The sequence below is a fragment of the Sapajus apella genome, unplaced genomic scaffold (assembly GCF_009761245.1).
Source record: "Sapajus apella isolate SASKATOON/1434 unplaced genomic scaffold, GSC_monkey_1.0 scaffold143, whole genome shotgun sequence".
Lineage (NCBI taxonomy): Eukaryota > Metazoa > Chordata > Mammalia > Primates > Cebidae > Sapajus > Sapajus apella.
This window is the reverse complement of record NW_022437083.1, coordinates 2,483,000-2,510,999: the sequence shown is the minus strand read 5'-3', so window position 1 is coordinate 2,510,999 and position 28,000 is coordinate 2,483,000. Positions and strand designations below refer to the sequence as shown.

At 59.2% G+C, this 28,000-nt stretch overlaps 1 protein-coding gene across 12 annotated transcripts; it reads right to left on the bottom strand.

Moving 5' to 3' along the window:
- Positions 1–8: 8 nt before the first annotated feature.
- TNK2 (tyrosine kinase non receptor 2) lies at positions 9–27,993 on the bottom strand. Of its 12 annotated transcripts, none has more exons than XM_032264214.1 (16): positions 27,654–27,992; positions 20,627–20,807; positions 19,607–19,677; positions 17,502–17,723; positions 16,148–16,300; positions 15,054–15,331; positions 13,535–13,661; positions 12,979–13,125; positions 12,800–12,894; positions 8,122–8,316; positions 5,662–5,753; positions 4,983–5,096; positions 2,685–4,033; positions 2,496–2,585; positions 2,220–2,347; positions 9–834 (listed from the first exon to the last, which is right to left on the bottom strand). In XM_032264214.1, the coding sequence occupies exons 1-16, from the start codon at positions 27,963–27,965 to the stop codon at positions 828–830; spliced, it is 3,561 nt and encodes a 1,186-aa protein (XP_032120105.1). In that variant the 5' UTR covers positions 27,966–27,992; the 3' UTR covers positions 9–827. The 12 variants fall into 12 exon arrangements, with proteins under 12 accessions (XP_032120105.1, XP_032120103.1, XP_032120106.1 ...); XM_032264212.1 differs by having other exon boundaries at positions 2,496–2,591; positions 27,654–27,991; XM_032264215.1 differs by having other exon boundaries at positions 2,496–2,591; positions 5,052–5,096; positions 27,654–27,990.
- Between the last annotated feature and the right edge of the window lie 7 nt (positions 27,994–28,000).

The window sequence follows — 28,000 nt, the reverse complement described above, 5'->3', positions numbered from 1 at the left end:
CAAGTAAGTAACATAAAATAGAACTAACTTTATTTCTCTGGAAGAAGCAGGTACCGGATGCTGGAGCAGCAGCTTTGCCGACACAGGCTGGTGGGAAAACATGGAATGGCACGGGGAAGTTGGGTGGAAGAGGAAGCACTCATGTCCCTCAGGGCGGCTGCCTCTCAGTCTCCTTCCAGCCCTGGGGCCTTGGGCCCTGGTCCTCGCCAGAGAATGGTCTGACACCCTTTCTCCACTTCCTGAGCCACCTCAGGCTATTTCCAGGCACAAGATCCTGAGGCCAGCCAAGTCCCTTTCACGTCCATGGTGAGGCCACCAGTCACATTCTGCCCGGCGCCCCAACTGACTGCCAGGGGCCCCCTGGAAGAGGGCCCAATCCTAGGAGGTCCCGCTGGGTGCTGGTCCGCCTCTCTCTGGCCAACACATCTTCCTTGTCCAGGTCAAGCCTGGTTTCCTCCCAGTCTGGTCACCCAGGGCAGGGCCTGGGGCACTACTCCAGCCACAGGCCTGGCCCAGGACTGGAGTCAGAGGCAGGTCATACCCACAGCCCGCTGGGGCAGCCCATAGGCCTGTCTTCACCAGGCTCCTTCCTGCATCTTGGCTGGGGCACCAGGGCCGAGCCAAAGTGTGCAGGGATAGCGCTGGTACGGGAGGGACGGGCAGGGCAGGGCTCCCAGCCTCCAACGCCTTGTTTGGCCCTGCTCCGTCCCAGGAGCAGCAGGGAGCAGCGGGTCCTCCAGGCCTGGATGGGGGCGTCTCCCACCCCTGGTGGACGGACAGGCTCAGGTGATTCCTTCAGGCAGGCCCTCTGGCTCTCCTGACGCATCTCAGCGCCTGCAGAATGGGAAACCACCAAAAAGTCCTTCCAGCAGTTAAACAGATCACAGAAAGGTCAGCGGGGTGGTTCTGGGGGCCACTGGAGTCACTGCCTCCTGGTGCCAGGCAACACCACCGAAGACTGGCAGGCCCCAGCAAGAACTGTGAAATTTATCAACCTGGGTGTTCTCTCTACTTTTAACAAACTATGAGACTAGCGCTCCTGTGTATTAGAGAATCCGAAGACGACAGGTGCCATGAAGCCCAAGCCTATCGTGTGCAAATCAGTAAGGAGCACCATGAGGTGGTGACACTGAGGGCCTGCGTCCCGAGCCCGGCGTGGGGTGTGCTACACACAGACATGCCCCTCATCCATAGCACCAGTCCCTTCTACGAGGTGGGCACTATCATCCACATACTTTACATATGGAAAAACCTCAGCACCATGCATAAGGCCAGACGCTGGTGACAAGGACAGCAGGTCTGGACTGAGCTGTGCCTCCAAGGCCTGGCCAGTCTCAGCCCCGCCTCCCGCCAGCGCCTCCTGTGATGACTCCCACTCCATCCATCTGACCTCAGTTCACACTGACTTGATACAACTCTCAGATACATTGTTTATATAATATACAACGCATATTTATATATTTATGTTTTTAAAATGTCTATATATTTTGTTACACTATTAACTTTTCACAGGAAAAACAATACATGTTTTTGTTTTTGTTTGATAAGTCTTGCTCTGTCACCCAGGCTGGAGTGCAGTGGGCGATCTCAGCTCACCGCAACCTCCACCTCCTGGGTTCAAGCGATACTCCTGCCTCAGCCTCCCAAGTAGCTGGGATTACAGGCATGCACCACCATACCCAGCTAATTTTTGTATTTTTAGTAGAGACAGGGTTTCACCATGTTGGCCAGGCTGGTCTCAAACTCCTGACCTCAGGTGATCCCCCCTCCTTGGCCTCCCAAAGCGCTGGGGTTTACAGGCGTGAGCCACTGCCCAGCTGACATTGAAATTTTAAACGTTACTTTAAACAGAAACACAAAAACACGGAGGTAAGAAACGGGGATATAAATCACAGGTCCTAAAGCACTGTTCCCTGGAGCCGCTCGGGGTCACTGTGGGTGCAGGGGAAGCAAGCCCCCTTTAACTGGAGAGGCTCCAGGTCCCTCTTGTACTCATTTGAAAACCAAGTGGCTAACATGTCCAGATAAATGCATTTGGGAGAAATTATTTCCTGGGCCCTGTGCGCTTCTCCCTCCCCCAGCTGGAGGGCTGTGTCCCCTGGCGGGAGTGGCTGTGAGGTGTCAGGCTTCTTCCCAGTGTGGCAGGCCCCGGGTAGCCCTCCTGGGGCACTGGGTGGGGCAGACTCGGGGTGGGGCAGGCTCGGGGTGGGCTCACTCACTTGTGGTGGGCAGGGCCCCAGGAGCCCAGAAGGTGGCAACCGGCCTGCTCCAGGTTCCAGTCGAACATCTCCAGCACTTTGTGGCACTCCCCTCTGGGCCGCAGACCCAGCCCGAAGAGCTGCTCCACCTGGGGGCAAGGGTGGTGCCATGGACATATGGGCCTAGGGTACCAACTAGGGTGGGGAGAGGAGTCGGGGCGGGGGGCGGGGGGCAGGGAGCAGCAGAACCAGGCTTCAGGGTCCCTGAAAGCCAGAGTGAGCAGGAGGTGGCGGTACCTTCAGATACTGGGCAGCCCTCTGCACGCTCCAGCCGTGGCTCTGCAGGGCCGCCTGGCACTCCTCTGTGGTCACCCCATGCACCGTGGCCTGCAGCTGGGCACACCCACCCCCCATCAGCACCTCTCGGGCCCACTGCTCCAGGCCCCTTGGCCTGCCCTGCCCCCCACAGCCAGGCCCGGTACTCACCATCTGGACCTTGTCTGCCAGCCGGCCCGCCTCTGGCCCATCCCCAGCGCAGCCCCTCTGTGGCGGCCGAGCAGTGGCCCTCGGGGCTGGTGGCCGGGCCCCTGGGTTGCTGTTGTTGGTGGAGAAGTTGGCCTTGGGGTCCGAGGCAGCCTGGGGCATCGGCCGAACGGTGGCCGTGGGGGCGGCAGGGGCTGGAGTGTTGGGTGGGGGCAGCAGCAGGGGCACAGGCAGGGGTGTTGGCTCCTCGGGGCTCTGGGCCTCACGCAGGAAGCGCTGGTAGCGCTCCAGGTAGGACGGGCGCTCAGGCAGCAAGTAATAGTGGGTGCTGCTGACCTTCTTGCCATCCCGGACGATGGGCAGGATGCAGGGACCAGCCCGTGGGCCAGGTGCCTGGATCACCTGCGGGGTGGCATACTTGGGGTCTGAGGCGAAGCTTTGGGTGGTGGGCATGGTCTTCCCAGGTGAGCTTGAGAGCCGGAGCGGCAGTGGGGAGCTGCCAGGTGGTACCAGGGGGCTGGGTGTCCTCGAGCCTGGAGGGGACAGGGGCTCCCGGGGAGGCACCCGGGGAGGGGAGGCAGGTCCAGGCCACCGGCCGGTCTCATCCTCGCCTGAGGGGGCTGGAGACAGCTCAACGTGCGGGCGCGTTGGCCGAGGGGGGATGGGCACCCTGGGGGGCACCTGGGGCTTGTCGTCACCCCCCGGGCTGGGGGAGGAGGCCGTGGATCCGGCTGGAACCTGCAGCTGCCGCATGCACTCCTGCTGCAGCGCCTGGAAGATCTCCGCCATCTGGGCAGAGCTGGGTGGCTTGCCCCCACCCTGGGGCAGGAGGAACAGGTTGTCCTCCAGGGGAGGGGGCAGCCGTGCCTGCTCAGGCACAAAGGCGTAGTTGGTCTCGCCCTGGCTGGGCCCAGCAGGCACCCCCGTGCCCACCAGGCTGCTGTTGATGGAGCAGACCTCAAAGTCATCCTCATCCTGGGCCACGTCGTCATAGGCAGGCGGGGGCGGCAGCGGGCGTGCGTCCCAGTCCACCACAGGCGTAGGGTGCAGGGGCCGGGGCAGCGCCCTCGTGGGGCTCTGAGGCGGGGTCTTGTCTAGCAAAGAGCAGGCGTCCATGGCCAGCTGCGCCAGGGAGGGTGTGCAGGGCCGCAGGGCCGGGACCACAGGCTCCTCACCAAAGTCAATGAGTGTGACCTCAGCCCCGCTGCCTCGGCCGGCCTTGGTGCCCGGCACCCTCGCTGAGGGCTTTGCCAGCCACAGCCCTCGGGACAGGCCTGGCTTCCGCAGGCCCAGCCTCTTGAAGTCACTGGACAGGGGGTCTTGGTCCTCACTCACAGGGTCATAGGTTGGTTCTGTGATGGAAAGGGAGACGCCACCAGGAAGGCAGTCAGTCAGGGGCAGAGGCAGGGGCACACAGGGAGGTGGCACGTGGTAAACAAAGCCAAGCATCCCCCACCAACCCTCCATCCCACCCGTCATCAACCCTCCACTCCCCCCCCCCACCACCCCCCCTCCCCCCCCCCCCCCCCAACCCTCCACTCCCATCCCCCCACCAACGCTCCATCCCACCCCTCTCATCAACCCTTCACTCCCACCCCCCACCGACCCTCCACTCCCACTCCACTCACCAACCCTCCACTCTCACTCCCCCCACCAACCCTCTACTCCCACCCCCGACCAACCCTCCACTCCCAGCCCCCACCAACCCTCCAATCCCACTCCCCCTCCCCCACCAACCCTCCAATCCCAGCCCTACACCAACCTTCCACTCCCGACTCTCCCACCAACCCTCCACTCCTAACTCCCTCTGAAGTCTGAGGTCCGCCCTTGGCTGCCAGATTCTCAGTGCACATCTGACCACTGGATCAGGAGGGCAGAACCTGAGTTGCCAGAAGCCCCAGGTGGTCGGTGAGCCCCACCTCCATCTGAGCTGGAGGAAGTGACATTCCCGCCTGATGCTTCCTCCATGAGCACAGGAGCCGGGCAGCCCTGCCCCTGGGCCCTGGTGAGTTAGTAAGCCCTCATCCCCGAACCCGTCACGGCACACCATTAGTGTAGGCATGGAGCCGCCTCCTGCCATCAGGAGCTATAGGAACTGTCCTTGGAGAGGACAGAGCTCCAGACCAACTGCCACGAAGCGCAGACAGCGCCTACAGGTCTGAGAGGGAGTGAGGCTGAGGTGGGAGCCAGGGTCACACTGTTGCTCCCAAAGCGCAGGCTCTGGGAGGCACTACAGGCCAGGTCAGCCATGGAAGCTCACAGCACACACCCTAATCCTCCCGCCCAGCCCCGGCTCTGTACCTTCCAGGAGAGGACTGAGAGAGAGGGGGCGGGGGCGGGGGCCAAGGCTTCGGGAGCAGCCCCACTTACTCTGAGTGAAGAAGGCAGGCTGAGGTGGGCGAGGTGGAGGCTCCCCTGCAAGAAAGGCCATGCAGAAAGGGGAGACAGACAGAGCAGGACAGAGGACAAAGGAGAGAGTCACCGGACGGACGAGAGGGCAGAGTGTGGCAAGAGGGAGGGAAGGAGAGAAGTGAAGGGGCGAGTGAATGTCTACGCCCCCAGCAAATGGGAGGCCTCAGGGTGGCAGGACAGGGAACACACGGTCTGGTGTGTCAGGCACAGGACTGGGAAATGGAGGAGGCTCCAGGCGGAGCCGGAGCCATGGGATGGTTTTGGCTTGGGACAGGAGAGCAGGATTAGGGGAAGTGAGGAAAGCCAGGATCTGAGCTCGGCCTTGAGGAAGGAGGGAGGAGGGATGCCGGGGCGGGTGGGGCCCAGCCTGAGGAGGCCCACCTCGGCGGATACAGCTGCCTCTGTCTTCCACCCCATGCCCAGCCAGAGCCAGGGACACAGCTGTCCCTGCTGCCCTGACCCCACTGTCCCCAGAGCCCGAACAGCAGGCTCGGGGTAGCCTGCAAAGACAGTGCCCTTCCTGAGTCGCCAATGGATTAAGGGCACCAAGGGGCAGAGGCACTCTTACTTTTCACCCTTCCTAGATGCTGGGTGGGCCGGGAGGTGCTCAGTTCCACGCTCAGCAAGTCCGGGGGGTCCATGGGGTTTCCCAGATACAGCCTGTCGGGGAGAGAGCCAGGTCAGAGGGCAAGGGAAGGGTGTGGAGGAATGGCAGGAAACACCTCTGGTGGAAATGCTGGGTCTGTCCCCAGGGTCGGGCAGGAAACAAAGTCCTGAGTGTGCCCAGGAGACCACCTCATCAGAGCCCCTTCCTCCCAGAGGAACCTGGGTACAGACTTGGGTGTGCAGCGCAGGCCTCCCACCTCCCACGCCACGGATCCTGAAAAACCTAGGACTTCAGGGGCTCCGACTACCCCCTACAAGAGCAGACGTGGTTTTCCACAACCCCCCAGGCCCCCAGCCCACACCAGGGAGCTTCTGGTGGGCACACACTGCTGTCCGCAGGCCATGCTGTGGCGCCTGAGAATGGGGCATCCCAGCTACAGTCCCCGGCCAGGGTGGGCAGGAGGTACCCTTCTGCCACATGGCCAGGAGGTGCAGGAGAGGCTGGGCCACCCGTCCTGCTCCCAAGTCACCCTCCATCCCTGTGCCGACTGTCAGTATCTAGGACTTAGTTACTGGGGCTGATTAAAGCCCAGAGGAATGGGGTTAGACTGGCCATGGTATGCCAGAGTGGGACAGAGGGTGCTGAGAGTGGGCAGAAGGTGCCGGGAGTGGGGCAGAGGGCGCTGGGAGTGGGCAGAGGGCACCAGAGAGGGGCAGAGGGCGCCGGGAGTGAACAGAGGGCACCGAGAGTGGGCTGAAGGTGCCGGGAGTGGGGCAGAGGGCGCCGGGAGTGCACAGAGGGCGCCGGGAGTGGGCAGAGGGTGCCGGGAGTGGGGCAGAGGGCGCCGGGAGTGGACAGAGGGCGCCGGGAGTGGGGCAGAGGGCGCCGGGAGTGGGCAGAGGGCGCTGGGAGTGGGCAGAGGGCGCCGGGAGTGAACAGGGGGCGCCGGGAGTGGACAGAGGGCACCAAAGAGGGGCAGAGGGTGCCGGGAGTGAAGAGGGTGCCGAGAGTGGGCAGAAGGTGCCGGGAGTGGGGCAGAGGGCACCAGAGAGGGGCAGAGGGCGCCGGGAGTGGACAGAGGGCGCCGGGAGTGGACAGAGGGCACCAAAGAGGGGCAGAGGGCGCTGGGAGTGGACAGAGGGCGCCGGGAGTGGACAGAGGGCACCAAAGAGGGGCAGAGGGCGCTGGGAGTGAACAGAGGGCGCCGGGAGTGGGGCAGAGGGCGCCGGGAATGGGCAGAGGGCGCCGGGAGTGAACAGGGGGCGCCGAGAGTGGACAGAGGGCACCAAAGAGGGGCAGAGGGCGCCGGGAGTGGACAGAGGGCGCCAGGAGTGGGCAGAGGGCATCAGGCCCCTCCCAAAGGTGCCTGCAGTCCTTCACCGCAGTTCCCAGGCCCTTGCCTGGTTCTTTTTAAGCAAAACACATGCGCTGACCCCTGTGAGATTGGGGCTCCGTGTGTGGGGGCCCGGTGGGTGAAGGCCCCTGCTTTCCACACCTCTCAGGGCAGACCAGAGTTATCAGAAGTCAGCAGGAGAAGGGCTGCAGAGACCAGGGAATCCCTGTGTGGCCAGCAGAGGCTCAGAGCCCTGGCGAAAGAAACTTCTGGCGGCTCCCTGGAGTGGGGAATCCAGGAAGTGACCAATTCTGTGTGTCCTTCCGAGACACCCCTCACTGGCCTCATCCTCCTGTACAGGAGGCGGGCTCACCCCCCTCCAGTGAGCTCTGCAGAGCTGCACGGCCGGGAGGCTGAGCTGCCACCTAATGTTCCCTCCGCAGGCCCCAGGGTTTCCAGTCCCGCCCCTGGTTCTGGGAAGCAGGCTCTCTCCCACATGGACCTGCGCACATTCCCAGGGCCCAACTCTGACACCACCAGCAGGAGAAGGAAAACCGCTGCTCACGTGCAGGGCTCACAGGAGAAGCTCCTCCTCAGAAGCTTCCACCAGGTTCCTCCCAAGTCCATTTCCTAAGGCCCAGCTGCCAGGAGGGGTTACGGTTGTGCCCGGGGGCTTTCCACCAGTCAGGTGCCCCTCCTCACAAGCTCCGGACCCTACTTTCACTGACTTCTCTCAGGACCCCTGCATCTGAGTGGCACGTTCTAATTCACAGTGCATTTACAACTCTCCCCTCATTCGTGGGATGGATCCGTTTCACAGATTAAGTCAGTCTCAGAGTTCGGAGTTCAGCCCCCCCACAGCTTGAAAACAGCAGGGAAGCACTCCCCTGGCAAATCCCCACCAGGCTGGGCTTTCTAGGGCTCCACAGCCTCCAAGAGTAAGGCCAGAGGTCAGGAGGAGAGAGTGGCAGGTTCGGGCGCTGAAGCCCGAGGAAAAGGGTGAAGAGCAGGTGGGGCCCCATGCCTGCCACACTGAGGGCCCTGGAGTCCCACGAGGGGCCAGGTTGGCATCCCTGCCCAGTACTCACTCGTCGATCTTGTCCGGGAAGCCCCAGCAGTGGCGGGGGTCGCTGTCGCCATGCCCCGTGTGGATGAAGCTGTTCTGCAGGGGCTGGCTGATGTCCTGGGCGGACAGGCCAGCCACGGAGGTCACCACATTGCGAGGGAAAGGCCCCACACACAGCGTCCGCGTGTTCTGACCACGCCACCAGTAGTTCTCGGCCCTGCCCAACAGAGATGGCACAGTGAACACCAGGTGTGGCGGAGCAGCCCCGGCAGGGGGCCCTTCTCACACCCTGGCCACTTTGATAGAGCGGAGATGAGGCTCAGGCCTCAGGACCCAGCTGTCTTCCACCAGCCCTCCTCCCCCACAGCTCCTGTGACACGCCATGCCCCGTACAGGCCTGACGGTTTGCACACAGCCTCACCCTCAACTCCCCAGGTGGATGAGACAGCTTTCCCTACAGTTTACAAACAAGGAAGCACGCTGCAGCAAGCCACATGCCTTGCCTCTGGTTACCAGAAAGATCCCAGCAGACCTGGGATCCAAACCCACGCCCAGTCGTCAGGTCTGCAGGGCCAGCGCCCTGCTCACACCTCCACCCTGCCCCTCAGCTCCCTGGCAAGGCCAGGGCCTCAGTCCTCTTCTGGCCACTCCATGTCACTCCTCAGCTTGGTTCCAGGAGTTCTGAGAGGGGCGGGGTGTCAGGGACACCAAGGGTGGGGGCCCAGCCTCCCGAATGCAGACCTGAGTCTAGAAGCACTCAGGGCACCTCAGGCCCTCTCTCCCCCGCTTTACCTGTTCCCACCACCTCCTGGCAGGCCTGCAGGAGCCTCCCTGTCTCCTCAGGAGGGCTCTACTCATGTCTTAAAACTAGGAGTCCAGAAGGGAACTCAATACTCCCAGAGAGACCAGACAGTGGGGCCATCCATCCCCCCAACCTCGGACACGAAACCGCTGCTGATGCAGCCTAAGCCACGGCCTGGGGAGGGGCAGGGGCAGGCAGGGCAGGAAGCATGGGGCTCCTGCAAGACGCCCCCGACACCCAAAGGCTCCCAAGTCTGCTGCTGGACTTGCTCATACTCGACAACGTGGGCAGAGTCCAAGCAGGCGGGGGCAGTGACAGCCTTGTGCTGCTGGGGTGGACGCATGTGGCAGCATGCCACATGCCCTCCCCGCCACCCCTGTTTCACCTGTCCCAGGGCCAAAGTGTGAAGAAGGCCTCCTCTGAAATGCAGGCAGGCCGAGGACAGAGGATGCAGGAGGTGGCCATGCCTGAGCACCCAGACCCACAGCCTTGGGGGCTGATGAGGCCGGTCTGCAGCAATGGGACTCCAGCAGCCCATCCCAGAGACCAAAGTCAAACCCGAGAGCACCCAGTCCTTGGGGAGGTACAGGGAGGTGGGGCTGCTCCTCCGGCCCAGCCTCCTCATACACAAGGCCACTGGCCGGCCTCACACACAGCGACCCTGTGATTCCCACCCTGCCTGCAGCGGGGAAGGAAGGAGAGAGGACAACACCCCAATAAGGGACAAGTCCCATCTGAAAAAGAGCTGGGCCACTCCCAGGAGCAGAGCCGCAGCTCCCTAGCATGCACACGCAGCCTCTGATGGCAGTCCGCAGGGGAGAACCCCAGCACTGGCCAGGCTGTGGCTCTCCCACAGTACCCACAGGCTCCCTGGAGGCTGGAATCTGCTCTCCACACCTCTTCCAGGTGCTCATTCATTCACTGGGTAAGAAGGCAGCTGGGGCGGAGCCTGTGCTCAGAGCAGCGTGACGCATGCCCGAGGCTGGGGCCGGCAGGAGGTCCCTTCCTCCGGCCTTTTCCTTCCGCCAGCACTGCCAAGCTCCTGGCACAGAAGCAGCCTCCTTTGGCACCCACTTCTGAGAGGGAAAGGAGACACCAGGCCCACCCTCCCTTAGTACAGGTATGGCCGAGGCAAGAGCCCCCATGGCCGCTGGGGTCCTGACACCACTCCGTAAAACATGCTTGCTCCTGGGGGAAGGAGAAGACAAGTGCGGAGGACGTATACAAGAAAGACCCGCGTGGCGTCACATCCATGCATGCTGGGACTTCCACGGTGACCAGTGTCGGCTCTCACAGCCCACACAGACCCGAGTGAGCAGCAGCCCAGAGGGGACTGAGGCCAGGCCTTCCCGCCAGGCCCGCCCTGGCCATGCCCTCTCCCCCCACCATGAACAGGCCAGAGTCTCCGTGGCCGTGGGAGGGCCAGGAGCCATCTGGCAGCGACTGAAGCAGAGCTAGACGAGGGGTTCCTGGGGGAGGAGGAAAAGGGCCCAGCACCCCTGCAGGAACGTTCCACCTCCTGCTGCTGCCCTCAGGTCTCCGGTCAGCCTCTCGGGGATAGACAAGATAGAAAATGAGGCCTGCGCTGAGAACCGCCTGAGGCCGCCCAGCTCCGGAATCTCAGCACCTCGTTCCAGTCCCGGCCCAAGGGAGTCTAGAAATGGCTCAACCAAGGCCGAACATTCTGCTTAAAATGCCCGCCTGCTCTTCTCTCTGGAGGTCCCAGGCCCAGGCTTGGCGGGATAACCTGGATGCTTGGCTCCCACCTACCGCCCGAAGCTGAGGCTCCAGGCGAGACCAGGCCAAGGACCCACAATGAATTTCAGCACCTCTGCCTGCTGCACACATTCTGCATGCAGATAAAAGTGCTGCTGGCCATCCCTTCCTCCGAGTGACCCCCTGGGAAATACCAGGAATCATTTGTCTCTCCAAATCTAGACAGAGCACGAAATATCTAGGTGTCTTCCCTCTGCCCACGGCCTGGTGCCCTGAGAAGCACTGAGCCTAGTCAGTCGGAGCTGGGGCAGGTGGCCTCCCAGACTCTGGACCAGGAAGCAAATACTGGAGACAGCCTCGAAAGCGGGAATCCATGGCCAAGAAGGCCCAGCCAGGAGGGAGGCCCAAACCCAGAGACCCACATGTGCAAACCCAGGCCTAAGACAGACAGAGCCATCCGCCCATAGACATGGAGACGGTGGCAGCCAAACAAACACAGAGATATTCAGGGACTGGGAAAACAAGGGGGCAGCGTCAAGCACTCTACCACCAACACCTAGGCCCGCTCCCAAGCCTCGCCGGCTGTCATGACGTCCTGTCCCTCACCTCCCACCTCCTGAGCAGCTCCAGGGACTGAGGGCAGGTGCTGTGGTCCAAGCCAGGGCTGGTGGCTGGGGGAAGGGGCCAGAGAGCCCCAGTAGCAGCAGCCACAGGGAACCAGAGCTGGGGCCAATGGGAGCCTGCGACAGAAGAGTAGGGCGCACCCACGACCCTCCCAGGAGCAGCCCCTCCTGGCCCTTCCTGCTGACCGCCTTGCTCGGTGATGACCTAAAGCACAAGCTCCAGAGACACACGCCCCAAACACAGCCACTCTGAGTCACCCCAGGGACACTGGCAGGCACATGGGCTCCCGCTGAGAGCCAGGGAAGCGGGCAGTAAAGGTCTGGGACCCTGGCAGCAGCACAGGGGGGCACGGCCCACAGCTCTCTGGCTCGTGGGGGCAAACGTGGCTGTGGGCCTGGACTTTGGACTGGAGGTACCTCCAGAGTACCTACAGGTACTTCCAGGTACCTCTAGGGGACCCCCACCCTTAATCTTCCTATTTCCAGAACGTGCCCCAGTGTGCCATGCTTGCCATCCCATCCCTGGCACTTCAGCTCCAAACCTGCAGACTGTGTGCCTCCTCTCCCCAGGCCTCTCTTTCTAGAACCTTCTGCTTTCTTCCCCCCACAACAGCCCCGCAGTCTGTCCGTATGTCAGATTGTTCTGGCATATTCCTGTTTCCGGACCCCAGGCCCGAGGGTGAGGGAGCCGGGCCTGGGAAGGCTCATGGTATGGGGGTCACAGCGCTGCAGGCCACCCTCCACACAGCCTGCCTCAGACCTCCAGGCTCTCCTCCACCCACCCACAAGAGGCACAGGATTTCACCAAAGGCAACCGACCCTCAAACCTGCAGTGCAGGTGGAGGAGGCTCCCTGGGAAGCACCCCTAGCCCTATCCCTGCCTGGCTCTGAGTCACAGGAGCTGGAGCACAGGGAATTTCTTCCACTTTACTCTTCTTCCTGGTCCTCAACACTCCCCGCTGCCTCAAAGACACCTCAGACCTGCCCTGGGGATCAGATAGCAGAAGGCAGGGCCAGCAGTGGGTGGGGCCTCAAGGAGAAGACAGGGACTCAGCAGAGGCTGCAGGAGGAGGGTTAGGAGAGAGGGTCCCCCACAAAGGAGATGGGAAGAGAGGGGCAGAGGCCGGAGGTGGGCCTGGGAGGGGGTGATGGGCTCAGCAGGAAGGATGGAAAGCTGGCAAGAGGGCAGGCTGGGCTGCTTCGGCTACTGAAAGGCACCCGGGTACACAGTTGAGTCCTTATGTCAGAGAGAAGCGGGGGCAGAAGCAGGGAGGACCAGAGGAGGATGCTCGGGAGTCCCTGAGCTCCACTGTGGCCCTGAGGCCAGGCCAGGCCACCCAACCCCTCCATCAAGTCAGCCTGGCCCAATCACACAGCCAGGGCTGGAGCCCGTGAAGAAGGGTGGCAGGAGGAAGCTGGCAGGGAAAGGAACTAAGGAGACCCAGCCAGGCCTGTCCCCTTCTCACGTTGCAGGGTTCAGGCCCAACCGCCAACCTGTGTGTGGCCAAAGTGATCTGTCCACAGGCCCCTTGGACCTGTGCCCTTCAAGACATCCCTACCTTCCCTCGATGACAGTGATGACGTCATTCATCTGGATGTGCAGCTTGTCCGGCTCCTCAAAGTCCTGAAGGGCCCGCATGTCAGTGGGCTGGGCCTGGGGGGAGAGAAAGGTCATGGCCAGCTCTGGGGCTGATCCCTGGATGGCCCCTCAGCTCTCCTGGGCTGCCCTGTCCCTCACCTCCAGCAGGAAGTCCCGCAGAGCCACAAAGGTAGGTCTGTCCTCTGGCTTGTGAGCCCAGCACTGGACCATGACATTGTAGATGTCCTGGGGGCAGTCCTCAGGCCGAGGCAGCCGCTCCCCCTCCTTGTCGATCTTATGCAGGATCTGATGGTGGGAGGCACAGAGGGTGAGGACCCATGGAACACCCAGCCCTTCCCTTTCGGCCCTTCCTCCGGCCCCTCCTCAGCTTCAGCCACTGCCACCATGCCTGGCCTCAGAAGAAGGGATCTGCCTGCCTGGGCGGGGCCCTCTCCAGAGCTCCTGACCCTTCTTCCCAGGTCTGGGCCTCAGCACAAGTGGTTGTGGCAAGGGCTGGAGAATGAGGGCAGGCCCCAGCTCGTCCCTCCCCGGCCCAGCGCATCCCAGTCTGCTGGGTGCTCCCTGAGAGGCCATACAGATATGGGGCCTGGGAGAAGGGAGTCCCTCAGATGAGAGCCAGCTCCAGCAGGCCAGGCTGCAAGCTGAGGGTGGAATTTACCCCACCCCCTCATGGGGCCTGTCTCCCAGCCCTTACCTGACTGCCATTGAGGCCAATCCAGGGCTCCTGGCCGTAGGTGAACATCTCCCACAGTGTCACCCCGAACATCCAGGTGTCGCTGGCATGGGAGAAGGTGCGTGTCTTCAGGCTCTCAGGGGCACACCTGGCAGAGGCAGGGGTCACAGAGAAGCCCTCTCAAACAACGCCACTGCGTCCGCCCCAGGGATGTCAAACGCTCATTCAGCAAACATCTGTTTGACCCCCTGTGCCAGGTTCAACAGTGGGTCTCAGGGATGCGTGTGAAGTGGGCGGGGGACAGGACTCCTGGGCTACACGGTGCACAGACTCGGGGAAGATGGTCTACGCTCAGGCCTCTTATTCACAAGCAGCCTGGCGTGGGAAGAGGAGGGGACATTTCCCAGCCAGAGAAGTGGGGAAAGAAAGGAGGTCACAGGCTGCAGGACAGAGCAGGAGAAGATCACAGGCTGCTTTCTGACCGTGGCGGGATCCTGTGATTTGGATCCTTCAGCAGGAAGGTGTGGGAAATTCAGATAGGGCCGGGGCAAGAACCAAAATGGGTAGAAACAATCATGCTGGCTTCACCCAAATACACCCATTTGCTCTGGGCACCCCCGGGTGAGGTCAGTAACGGCCATCCCAGCGTGGACTGAGGTGCAGAGGGAAAGGTGCTGTCCTAGACATGGAGCCCCGCCCCTCGAGGCAGACAGGACCTAGGAAGCCACTCCAGGTTGCCAAGGCTCCTTGTCCTCATCTGTGAGAATGAGAACAGTAAGTGCCCACTTGACAGTGTTGTTTAAAGGCACTGTATTAACAAATGACCATTCAAACCAGGATACCTGAATGCAAAAGAGGCTGCTATAACTTACTACTCCGAGACTACAGGCAAACCTAAGACATATGCTCACCCTGGGTGTAAAGCCAGCTGCTGGTTAAGATGACCATATGTCCTGGAATATCAGGTTGCCCACAGCCACCGCTCTGGCAAGCAGGACTGGACCAACCCTGCCTGCCCCAAAGCAGGCAGATCAGAGTCCTTTGTGCCTCTGGCACCAGACGACAGCAATGGTCTCAGCACAGGGTAAGCCCACACAGGGGTCAGGCCAGTGCCAGGTGAGCAGCCCTGGTCTGTCTGCAAGGCCTGGTGTGGCCTGGGCCTGTCTACCACTAGCTCTACCTAGAACATGCTTACAACAAGTCTTTCCCCGGCTAGCTGCCCCTGCCATTTCAGGAGCTTACCGTAAGTCCTGCAAGAAGCCTCTGAACACCCCACTGAGCAATGCCCCTGGATGAGACACACAGACTCATCTTGTGCTTCCCGGCACCCAGACCCTGGCATATGGGCCCTCAAGAATTCCTAGATGGATGGTGAGTGAATGGGGGCAAAGGAGGGCGCCCCGGGCTCAGAATAGAGAAGGGCAGGCCCAAGCAAAACCGAGGGCTGTGGTGGGTCAAGAAAGCCCCAGAAGCTTTGAGGCCTGGGTCTGCAGAGACCAGCGTGGGGTCGGACTCTGAGCTGGCAGCACCTGCCCCTCACCAGGCGAAGGGCACCTTGCGATGTTCCTGCATGACGTAATGGTCGTCATTCTGGGGCAGCGCTCGCATCAGCCCAAAGTCCCCGATCTTGACCAAGTCGCGGGTAGCCAACAGCAGATTGCGGGCAGCCAGGTCACGGTGAATAAAGCGCTTGGACTCCAGGTAGCCCATGCCCTCAGCCACCTGCACAGCGTAGCGGCTCAGAGTCCCCAGGAGGAAGTGGCCCTGGTGCTTACGTAGCCGGTCCAACAACGATCCCAGAGGTGCCAGCTCTGTCACCTGAGGCCACGGAGGAGGCAGGAGGAGTGAGCCTGGAAGACCCTGCCCCTTCTCGGCACCCCATGCTGGGCTCCCAGCCCCTTTCTGAAGGCTTTCCACAGCAAGGCTACATGCTCCTTCCTGGCCTGTCACCTGGGGACCTGTAGGAGTCCTACAGTCTCTCAGGCCTCTCCCTCCAGAAAATGTGGGAAACTGACACCCAGAGAGGAGGAGCCCAAAGAGGCAATGGCTAGAAATTCCAAAACTTGACCAGGCTTGGCGGCTCGCACCTATAATCCCAGCACTTTGGGAGGCTGAGGCAGGTGGATCATTTGAGGTCAGGAGTTTAGGACTAGCCTGGCCAACATGGTAGAACGCCATCTCTACTAAAAATATAAAAATTAGCCGGGTGTGGTGGCACACAGCTGTAATCCCAGCTACTTGGGAGCCTGATGCAGGAAAATTGGTTGAACCCAGGAGGCAGAGGTTGCGGTGAGCTGAGATTATTGCACCCCGGCCTGGGCAACAAAGCAGGACTCTGTCTCAAAATAAATAAATAAATAAAATACAAATCCCCAAAATTAAACTCATTGGCCAGCCCCCGCCCCATGGGAGTAACTTTCTGACAATGAGCACCAGCAAAATACAGAGACAAACTGGACTGCAGCAGACACAGTCAGTACCAGGCGGGGCCCTGTGAACCCTGTGACTCCATCAGGTGGGGAACAACAGGGATCTAGGGCGCCTCCGCCCTTAGTCAGGATGGAGACAGCACCAAGCACACATCTGGGGAGTAGAGCCCTGTCCGGCCCAGGCCCTCCTCCCCGCAGCACTCACCATCTTCATGGGCGGCGTAAGCACCACCCCGTACAGGCGAATGAGGTTTCGGTGGTCTAGCGAGTGCATGGCGTTGACCTCCCGGATGAAGTCGTCCATGGCTTCTGGCTGGCTCAGCACGTCGGGCTTCAGGCACTTCACAGCCACACTCACCTGTCCAGAGTGGGATTTGCAAGGACTCAGGACTCGCCAGGTCCTGGACACGCAGAGCCAACCTGCTCCACCCTCCAGCTAGGCCCAGCGATCCCTGCCTGCGAGCTGCTCCTCTGGGTGGGTGAGCGTGTCACCAGCGCTCTGCCTGAGGACTGGCTGCAGCAGGGCAGCTGGCTGGCCCTCAGAAGCCATCGTGGGCCAGGCGCTCCCTTCCTGGGGGAATACCCAGCTTAAATACCAAGCAAGAAGTAAGAGATGACCAGTTTGATGAGAGAATGCCAACATGTTATAAAATGGAATGTTAAAAGGTGCTTTGGTGTAGCAGGAAATGCTTTAAAAAGGCAATGCCAAAAACAAACTGCTGGTGCTACAAGCGGGCACCGTGGCTTCCCTTGGAAGAAGGGCACACTGAGTGGAAGAGGCAGGAGGGAGCCTTCTGAGGTGCCTGCATATTAGAGTCACGTGGAATTGTATGCTGTGGTGCACACGTGCTATCCCTGAAGGGAAACATTTTAAATAAAATGCCAAGAAGAAAGAACAGGATTTTAAAAGCTGTATCCAAAATTTGTATCTTAACTAAATCCAACAAAATGCCTAAGGTGGGAGGAAGAGGCAGAAATGCTAACTCTGCTTCCTGAGTGATGGGATTACAGGCATTTTTTTTTCTTATTTTTCAAATAGTTTCCAAATTTTTATAGTAAGTAAATTATTTTTATAATTGAAGGAACAAATGTGCTTAGTTAAACCTGAGTGTGGTCTGGGTGCCATGGCCTATAATCCCAGCACTTTGGGAAGCTGAGGTGGGCAGATCACTTGAGGTCAGGAGTTCGAGACCAGCCTGGCCAACATGGTGAAACCCCATCTCTATAAAAATACAAAAAATAGCCAGGTGTGGTGGTGCATACCTGTGGTCTCAGCTACTCAAGAGGCTGAGGCAGGAGGATCACCTGAACCCAGCAGGCAGAGGTTGCAGTGAGCCGATTACGCCACTGCACTCCAGCCTGGGAGACAGAGCGAGACTCTGTCTCAAAAATAAATAAATAAATAAATAAATAAAAACCAAAAACTCTAAGCATGGACTCTGGGATGAGCCATTCCGTGCCATGTCCCCAGTCCCAGTCACATCCTGGTTGGGGGCAGAAGAGTCACCAGCAGCCTCGGATCCCATGCCTCTACTGCACTGGCAGGACAGAGAACTTACCGTCTTCCCTGAGGGCGCGTCCCACTCGCCTCTGCGCACAACGCCAAAGGAACCATCGCCCAGCTTCTCCAGGAGGCGCAGGTCCTTCTCCCCAATGAGGCAGGTGAGGCTCTGCAGGGGCCCCTCCCCTGCTGGGACCCCAGGGATGGGAGAGGTCTTCCGGAAGGTGCTCTGAGAGTGTTGAGTGGGGAACTCAGCCTCCAGTCGCTTTCCACTGAACACCTGTTGGAAGGCAGCCAGGGGCCAGATGGAGCCCAATGCCCCCAGGTCAATCACTCAGTCCCACCCCGCTGGGTCTACTTGGTGATCCCTGGCTCAGCTTCCAGAGAGGTCCTGGCTTTGCCAAACTGTCAGTGGGGCATCCTGGCTGGAGGCCCACACTCCTTCCAGGGCACACCTCCAATACGAACCCAAAGCCTGGGGGTGGCTTCAAGGTGGGTGCTAGAAAAAGACTGACAGGCATGCAGCCTGTGGCCCCACACCCAGCTGTGGGGACAGGGAGAGTCCGAAGCCCTCCGGGCACCACCCACCCGAGGTCTGAGTCTCCTCCCAGTCCTGCCCCACCCCTCCCTTCCTGCACCCTCACCCAGCACAGACTCCAGCCCTAGCCCACGTAGATGGGGCAGGAGCTGCAGGGGCCCTCCACAGACACCTCCTTGTCCATTTTTAGCCCTGGCCCCTTCTCTGGGCTGACCATTTGGTGCTGTCTGTCTCCACCCTTCCCAGGGAGTCGGCTGCCCTTCATCCTGCCCAGGGGAAAGGATAATTTTAGTCTGAGGCTGAACCCTGAGTGTGTGTGTGGTTCAGATGAAGCTAGTCCTTGCTGGGGAAGGGCCTGGGAAGACAGCTGGGTTTCTGGAGGGGCGCCTAGAGCTGAGGGCTGAGAGAGAAGGAAGGGTGGAGGAGACTCTGAGGCCAGGGTGGACAGGGAGAGGGCCAGAGGTCAAGGGACTGGAGAAAGGAGGCCATGAGGGTCAAAGCTGGCCATATCGTCTGACGTGGCCATCTCCATGGAGGCACCCATAGCCTTGGCTCCAGGCTGCAGATTCTTGCCAGTTTGGTGGAGCCTGATCTCTTCCGGCTAGGGTGCCTTAAATCTGGGCACCTCTTCTGGCCTCTGCCCTGTGCCTCCTCCCAGTAAACAGAATTCCTTTTGTTTACAAGCAATGTTCAGGTTACAGGACCTTTCACAGCCATTATCTTAGGTGCCTCCCAAAGCCCCGAGGTGAGCTGGGTAGTGGGGCTGGCATCATTTCACTGAAGACACGACGGAAGTCTGAAGAGGCTACTGACTGCCCAGGGACCTGTCAGGAGCCAGTGGCAGATCCAAGACCCCTAAATCTCGGCAAACCACGCTGCTCTTCTCCTGCCTTCACCAGCCCCGATGCAACTCATCCTTCCCTAAAACCTGGGCAAGGGACCAGGACAGTGTTCCCAGAAAAAGCCACAGGATCCCAAGAGACAGCCCCTTTGCTGGAGTGCAGCCAGGAAATCTCTGCTGCCCAATCCCAATCCAGTTGTTTGGCCCTGCCCACCCCCACCCCATCCCCTCGGAGGCCAGAAGTGGGGAGGGAAGGCCACGGCTGGCTCACTTCCTCTCTCATTGTCTTCCAGACAATGGGCAAAGTTCCACTGAGTCAGACCATGGTCTTACTACACCACAGACCCAAATTAGGACAAGGTGTGGGGAGAGGTCGGGACAGGCTGTGGGGAAGGAAGCTGTCAGCAGGGCCAAATGACCAGAGAAACCCAGAGATTAGAGAGGGTGGGGAAGGAGGGAAGCCAAGCCAAGATGTCCTGGGTCCAGACAGGTCCAGCACCCCACGCCAGACACTGGCCCCAGCACTCAGACACAGCAAAGCTAAGTTAAGGCTCACTTGTCAACGAGCTCCTGTTCCGGGCCAGGACGCCCTCACCACACACAGGCTGCTCGCGTGTCCGTATCTGGCGGAGACAGACACTCAGCCCAGCAGCTATGCAAGTGCCCGGCCCGATAAGAGCCTGGAGAAGGAGGGTCTGTACAAAGAACTCTACCTTCAGGGGGCTGGGGGAGAAGGTTCTTAGGACAGGAGCGGAGTGGGGCGCTAGAGTCTATCCTCACCCACCTTGCTCATCCACGACTTCCGTTTGCATAAGGCCTTCCTCCTCTTCACGGCCTCCCACAGCCGCCGCTGGCCTGCGGGGAGGATGGGGAAGCCAGTGCTGTTAAGGCAGCTCCAGCCCCCGGAGAGGCTGCTGGGTGAGTCCAGCACTAGACACCGCCAGCAGTGATACCGATGAAATTGATCCCAACTGACAAGGAGCCTCAAGTGCCCAGACGGCCGCTGCACTCCAGGCGCTGGCTCTCAGACTGGGTAGAGGGCTGTAACCAAAATGTGGACGCAGTGGTCTGCTCCCAGCTCTCAGGAAAAGGCAAGGTGATGAACAGAATCTTCTCAGTGTGGAGGCTTTTTCCCTCCATAACATTTTCTGATGCTACTGGCATCAGACACCAACTATCCAGGCCAAAAGTAGCATAAATCAATGTCTAATTTAGTACATTATTACCCATTTATAGCAATTTTAAGTTGAAAGCCCTAATATGTTTCTAATGTTCTATGAAGAACATTATGACTTTAAGATGCTACAACCCCTACTTTAGAAGACACAGAGCTGAGCTCAAATTAGAGCAAACCTGTATGCGTGCGTGTATCTGTGTGTGTGTGAGAGCGCACGCCAGCATGAATGTATCAGCAAACCACCCGAGAGTCGGCCTTCTCCCTATACATCTCTGGGCATGGACCCCCCTGGCATTCAGAATGATGAGCAGAACAGACTCGATTTCATGCTTATGAAGGAGGCGGCGATCGAGGAAGTACGTCCTCTGTGAGCACAAACAGAGCAGGGTCTGTGGTGGCTCCTGTGTAGCCAGGGTTTTAGGGAAGGCCTCACTCTCCTCAAACTCGATTCACCTTTACAACTGCCAGCTATTCTCCGCACATAAGCATCTACTGATGTCCGTCCTGCTCTACCTCAGGACTCTGGGACAGACAGAGGTCTCAGCCGCCACCCACCATTCAGTGGTCTTGAGGACAGAGGATGTAAACGGTCAGGGCCAAGACAAGCCAGGCCAAAGTCCCACCTACCAGGCCGGCCCATGCCAATCTTCTCCAGGTCCTCATTCTTGACATACTCAAAGTGGGACAGGCGGGTGATGTTGAGGTCGTCTCGGAGCCGCAGGAAGTACTGTTGCAGCTGCACCTCGGACAGCAGCTCCAGCAGCCAGCCTGTGCCCTCCTCTGGCTGCATGCTGCCGCCTCCTAGCCTCTGCGGGGAGGGAAGAGTGGATCAGGGACAAGGGGTGCAGGGGAACAACAGGGGCCTGCCCCTGCATGACCTGGGCTCCCCTACACCCAACACACTGCTACCTTCTGCTCCCAAGAGAAGCTACAGAGAACCACCTGGACCCACTTTCCCCATTACTGCCAGCCACAGGGCACAATTAAGGCAGCGGAGACACAGCCCTGGCCCTGGAGTCAGAAGTCAAGACTCTTGATCCTGCAATCTGTGATCTGCGGCTGAGTGGCCCAAGATCAACCCATTTGTGCTCACGTTCCTCACCTGCTCTAAGTCTCTAGTGGTCGAAAGCCCTTGAAAATCTTTTTTTTTTTTTTTTTTTTGAGACAGAGTCTCCTGTCGCCAGGCTGGAGTGCAGTGGCACAATGCACAATCACAGCTCACTGCAACCTCCAACTCCCTGGTTCGAGCAATTCTCCTGCCTCAGCCTCCCAAGTAGCTGGGATTACCGGCACGCGCCACCACACCCAGCTAATTTTTGTATTTTTTAGTAGGGACGGGGTTTTACCATGTTGGCCAGGATGGTCTCAATCTCTTGACCTTGTGATCTGCCTGCCTCGGCCTCCCAAAGTGCTGGAATTACAGGAGTGAGCCACCGTGCCTGGCTGAAAATCTTTTAAAAGCTCTCCAGGAAAATAGATGTGTTCTTACTCCCAACATTTCAATAAAAATCTTTGCAGGGTGCAGTGTCCCTTGAGATCCAACTATGGACTCCTCAAATGTGACGGACCCCACAGAAAAATCTCAGGACCAGATGAGCCCTAGGCTAAGTTCCTCCCAACACCTGACCACCACGGCCTCTCCTAACAATCCAGAGATCACTCCACAGGTCCCCACATAGGCGCCTACAGGGCCGCAGCAAGCAGAAGACAGAGGGAGGGTGGGGACTGGGGTGGGCTTGCAGACACCCATCTACAGGGAGCTCAGATCCCATCAATGGTTGTCACAAGAGACTGTGGTCCAGTGTTGTCAAAGCTTTCCATTTTTTTCGACAAATAAAACGTGAAATCAGTACTACCATTTTTTTTGGAAAAGGTAATATATGCACATGGTGAAATATTCAGAAGGCACACTGGGCCATCAAGTCTCACTCCCTCCCCCACTGCACAGCCACCCGCTCCCCAGTAGCTGCCAATGATGCCTTCTGCAGACCCTTTCAGACTCTGCTGTCCCCTACACAAATATTCATGTGTTCGCCATACCATTCTGTTCCTTGATTTCACTTTCCATCTTTCTCCTGACTTCTGAACAACGCTGAATAGTTCAGATTTGAAACACACACACATGCACACCCACACACATGCACACACAGAAGAGCCAATGCCTCCAGGTGAGCAACCTCTGACCTACACTCTCCTGGGCCCAGAGAAGGAAGCTGGTGGCACCTTCAAAGCTAAGCAAGCGGAGCCTCCACACAGCAAACCCTCCCGTCAGAGTAAGAAATGTCAGAGCTGAGGGCTTGGCCAGGCCAGCCCCTGACCCATGCTCAATCCCTAGAGAGGAAAACAGGCAAGAGAAAAAAGGCCAGCTGCCCAGCTGGGGCCAAGCCATCCCCCTCCCCAGCTCTCATCAGAGTGAGAAGCACTTGAGAAGCGGGCACACACAGACTGGCCCAGCATGAGCCTCCTGCCCCCACAGTTCCCAGTGGCCCTGCCAACACAGTGCCAGTCCAGACTTTCTCAGGCAGCTCAGGGAAGTACAAAGAGTAACAAATGGGAATGAGAAACCCTCAGTTCAAATCCTGGCTCTTCCACCACGGTGACTGGGCCAGGCAGTTGGGCCAGCCGGGTGGTTTCCAAACTTTAAGCTGTAACCCTTTATTTGAATGGTTCTCGTAAGGGCTGCACAGCACCCTATGGCATATTTGTGGCTGTCACAATGTTTGGGGGGGACTTAGTGACACCGAGTGGGTGGCTGGGGGACAAGAACATGAGCTATCGTGCAGTGCATAGAGCATTCTCGCATTGTCCCACATCCCACACCGCTCAATCATGAAGGTGCATATGGTCATCCAAACCTCGACTCTGATCCCACTGAACAGGAAAATACTTTTATAGTTTTTTGGTTTTGTTTTTTGTTTGTTTTCTGGGGACACAGTCTCACTCTGTCGCCCAGGCTGGGGTGCAATGGTGCGATCTCGGCTCACTGTAACCTCTGCTTACTGGGGTCACACAATTCTCCTGCCTCAGCCTCCCATAGCTGGGATTACAGGCACCTGCCACCAAGCCTGGCTAATTTTTGTATTTTTAGTAGAGACGGCATTCCTCAACATTGACCAGGCTGGTCTCGAACTCCCAACCTCAAGTGATTTGAGCTCCTCAGCCTTCCAAAGTGCTGGGATTACAGGCATGAGCTACTGCACCCAGCCTTACAATGTTAATATGCACTAAATTTTCCTGGAATGAAACTACTTTGTAGACTTGTTCAGAACATAGCAGAAGTCCACTGTTTACAAAAAGCTCCGTGAAGGCAACCCCCTCTCATTATTTCAAAACTCCCTCTCAGTCAGCACTTGCAGATGCTGCCTTCATGGTGTTTCCACCTGGGGTCTCAGGATCTGACCCCTTCACTACGTCGTCTAGGTTACTGACGTGTTAGGACACATAAAATATTATACGTTCCCTCTTCTTATGTCTGTTTATATTGGAGTTCCCATGTGTTGCTTGTTTCATTGTAAACAGGTTAACAGGTTATATAAGAGATTACATTTCTATTAATTTTATTTAACAAGAGTAACAATAAAAATAACATCTAGGCTGAGCGTGGTGGCTCACACCTGTAATCCCAGCACTTTGCGAGGCCAAGGCGGGCGGATCTCCTGAGTTCAAGACCATCCTGACCCACGTGGAGAAACCCGGAATCACTTGAACCTGGGAGACGGAGGCTGCATTGAACTGAGATGGCGGCATTGCACTCCAACCTGGGCAACAAGAGTGAAATTCCATCTCAAAAAAGCAAAAATATCTAACACTTCAACTGCACTTACTATATTCGACGAACAATTCTAAGTATTAAGCTGTATTAATTAATTCATCCTCAACAAAACCATCTGTTTACAAACACACAGGTGTGGGGTTAAGAGGGCGAGGCACCACCACTTTCAGAAGCAAGCCCAGAGGCACGCTGAAGGCACTGGCCTAGGCAGTGTCTCCCCTCGGCCTGGCCACTGCTGCCCTGCCCCTGGACAAAGTGACCCCACTCCTACAGGGCTCAGCCTCAGGACAGGGGCTCCTAGTCTCCAGGGGGCCAAGCAGTCTCCAGGCCCCTCTTCTTCCTCCTACCACCAACTCCCAAGGATCCAGGCCCCTTCCTCTAGGCTCCAGGAAACAGCTCAAAGCCATGCGCTGGGTGGCCAGGGCTGAGGGAGACCAGAGGCCCCTCCCCTGAAGCTCTTCAGAAAGCACAGCCCGGCCTGTCCCCTCTGCCTGAAATACCAGCTCGGCTCAGCTGTGCCCTCCCCTCCCTGCTCCCTGACCCAGGAACAGTACTGCTTTGCACAGGGATGTGTGTGGGAAGATCTGGAAGACCACTGGGACCAGACCCCAGTGAGGGAAGAGTCAGGGTCTCAGTTCTGCCTCTCCTGCTGAGTCTAGGGTCTCTGCACAGGCCCCCTCTCCTCTCCGAGTCCCCTCCAGCCCAAGTTTCTTTGCGCAGCCCAGAGCATGGCTGCAGCTCCTCCCAAGCGCAGACCCTCTCTAATTCTGCACAAGCCTGGCCCCAGCATCTCATGGAGTCTGCACACCTGTGCCCATGGCTGGCATGCAAACACACAGGCCAGCACAGGGGAGGCCACTTGGCCCAGACGCCCCCGTCAACCCCTCGCTGGAGGGTCCCAAAGCTGCTCCCAGTCTTGCTCTCTGCCTCTCAGGCAAGTGCTGGTGCTGAGGAGCCCACCCAGTCCCCAGCAGTCTAGCCCCTGCCCCCCACTCACTGTGTACAGGCGTCGCCGCAGTCTGGCCAGGAGAGGGAAGGAGAGATCCAGGCCAGGGAACCGACGCGCTGCCGGCATCTCCACGGAGCTGGACCCCCGAGTGGTCACTGGGGGTCTGGCCCCAGAAGCAAGTGAGCAGGGGGCCTCAGCTCCTGAGCTCCACACTCTGCCCAGGAGGGGAGTTGGCCAGGGGTCTGTCCCAGGAGTCCCCCCAATCCCGCACCGAGGGTGGGAAATGAGGAAGAACAGGGTGGGCCCCTCTGCTTTGCCGCAAGCCGGGCTGGGTTTCCACAGCTGGGCAGTCTGGCAGGGGGCTAATAGGTCTCCTCCCGCTGGCTGCAGCCGGGGGCCTCTGTCCTCCTTCTGTCTTCGCTCCAGGGCAGTGCTCACAGTCCAGCCCTACTCCCTGGCTTCCCCGCCCGCCCGCCCGCCCGCCCTCCCTCTTGCCTCCCTCCTGCCTCCCTCCCTCCCTCCCCAGCTGAGCAGCTCTGACACTGGCTGAAAAAGGACCTTTCTGAATCACTGCCAAGAGGACGGCAGGAATGGGGGGGACTCTTCCTCCCAGCCACCCGCGCTGGCCCCCCTGCCTCCCCATACACAAGGCCCCCTGTCTCTGGCCTCTACCCCAATCCTCACAGTTGGAGACAACTCCTGGGATTTTAGGGTGGGGGCTATGTGGCTCAAACAGCATGTACAAAGAGGGGCTGTGGACCCCCACACAGGCCTGTGTGGGGAGGTGGGGACTAGCACACAGCCTGAGTGGGAGGCTTGGGCCCTACAGACAGACTCTCAGAGACCCTCCCCCACGCCCCAGTCCCAGCCTTGGCTGGGCGTCTCCTGGCTCAGACCCTGATGTGGCCCTGTTACCCTGGTGCCCGACGGAAATAGGAGGCCGGCAGCCTGCCAGAGTGGGGCAGACCAGCCAACAGCAAGGGTAGGGTGGGGGCGAGGATCTCCACCCCTCCCCCAGGGTTGCCTTGTCTGTTGCCCAAACACTCGGGGTGCCTCCTACCCAGACCAGGTGGCCAAGTGGCCAAAACCCTCAAAACAACAAATATGCCCTGAGAGTCCTGCTGGGACACCCCCACCCCAAAGCTCTAGGATGTCTCCTGTACAGCACCCCCAACGCAGACCACAGCCTCAGCCTAGGGGGCCTGGAGACACTCCCTCAAGCCCCCGTGGGGCCCCCATGTCTCTAGAACTGACAAACGATCTCTCTGGCCCTCCTCAAAGGGTGCCAGCTGCTCATACACCCCCCTCGCTACAGCCCCCAGACACACCTGACAGCTGCAGGAAATCCTCTCTGGCTCCCCAGACGCCCCCCTCCCTGCAGGGCCATGCCTAGGGAGCCCCTGTTTCTTGCACACTGCTCTCTTGTCCCTGTCCAGCTGGCCACCAGCTCAGGGAGCCCCAGCTGGCTGGAGGGGTGGGCAGCTGGGGAGCAGGGCTTTGGGGAATCAGCATCCCAGGCTCCCTTCCCAGGGCCTCTCCCAGCGCTTGACTTCCCTGATGATGCTGAAAGGGACAGCCATTTCCTGGTCTAACTCCAGGAGGTGCGGAGGAAGACATCCCCAACTTCAGTCCCTCCTCCTCATCCCCCCTGCCATCCACCCCACAAAGCCTGTGGAGACAGTGGGTGCAGCCTGAGTGAATAACCTGTCTGAGAGCGGAGGTCAGGTGGACAAGACAAGGTCAGGCCTACGTTACACCGGAGCTGACTTTTCGCTGAACCTTGGCTGACTATGCCCTTGGATCAAAGAAAGCCTACAGCCTACCCTGGCACCAGGCACCACACAGAAAAAGACCCAGGAACCAGGGCTGGGGAACAATTTAAGCAGGGTTATTCCCTCTACTTCAAAAACGGGTCTGCTGGATCAGAATGGCCAGATTAAAAACTCTAGCCGTCCCCAGAAATATGTGTCTCAAAGCCACCAGAACCCAATGCCTGACCCTCCCTTCCTTGGATGTCCAGTAAGAACAAGACCTGCAACTGGGCCAGCAATCCAGATGCAGGAAGCAGCACACTATAGGGGGTCAAAGCCAGGCCGGCTCCGGGACCACCCCCACCTTTTTTTTGAGTCTTGCTCTATTGCCCAGGCTGGAGTGCAGTGGTGCAATCCTGGATTCAAGCGATTGTCCTGCCTCAGCCTCCTGCGTAGCTGGGATTACAAGCATCTGTCGCCACACCCAGCTAAATTTTTTTTGTATTTTTAATAGAGACAGGGTTTCGCCATGTTGCCCAGGCTGGTCTCGAACTGTTGACCTCCGGTGATCCGCCCCCCTCGGCCTCCCAAAGTGTTGGGATGACAGGCGTGAGCCACCGCGCCGGGGCCCTGGCCCCGGCCCCTTTCACCCCACCCAGAAAAACAGCCCGACCTTAAGCCTCAAGCCTCAACGCTCCTACCGAGTCCCCCTTTCTCCTGTCAGCTACTGCCCTCTGCCAGTCGGGAGAGGAAATGCCTTCTCTCCAAGGGGAAGGGAAGGGGCCCCATCAATAATACAGTGAGCATTTCAAAAGCAAACAAGGACATTTGGCTTGATATTCACATTCGAAAGGCTAGTAAATGGGAACGACAGGGACTCAGTTCTCATGAAACACTGAACCCCAATCCTAGCCATGCTTCCTGGACTCCCTTGGGGCATTGAGGAAAGCCCAAAGGGCAGCTTTTTGGGGTCCCAGGGGACATGCACACAGAGGCAGATGCCAGCATCACTAATTCACCACCGCCACACCCACATAAACACACCCCTCTCTGTACCCCGGCCCAGGAGCAGACACTCTCACTCCTGAGGGGCTGCTGCAGAGGGCAGGGCTGGGCCTGGCTCACAGCAGGCGATGGGGTCTGGGCCCAGGTATCTGGCTAACCCCTAGCCTTCCCCATTACCTGTGATCCCTCCTCTCCCCCAGCCAGGCGCTGGTAAGCAGCTCTCTCCCCCATGGAGCCCAAACTCCCGGTGGCTGCGGTCAGGGAGGGAAGCTGCGTCCGCAGCCCCCGCCCCGCAGCGGCACCGGCAGCGTCACTGCCCTGCGTCCTGAGGGGCCGGGCCTCGAGCATCCTCCAGAAGGAGCTCAGGGCTGCTACTGCGTCCAAGCCTGGGAGAGGCCCCAGTCGGTGACCCCCGCCCCCTACAGCCTCATCTGCCATCGGCCAGCAGCCTGGGGGGTCGCACACCTCCTCCTGCGGGCCTGCGGCCATTCCTTCCTGCAGCCGGTCCCAGCTCCGCTCCTCCT

Bases quoted from the DNA above. Each gene is read 5' to 3' on its own strand.
- TNK2 (XM_032264212.1), bottom strand. From the start codon at position 27,965: ATGGCCGCAGGCCCGCAGGAGGAGGTGTGCGACCCCCCAGGCTGCTGG. The intron at 17,724-19,606 runs GTGGGTGAGGAT...GCCTTCCAACAG, and splicing joins GGAAGTCGTGGATGAGCAAG to GTGTTCAGTGGAAAGCGACT. The intron at 4,034-4,982 runs GTACAGAGCCGG...TTTCCATCACAG, and splicing joins TCTCAGTCCTCTCCTGGAAG to AACCAACCTATGACCCTGTG.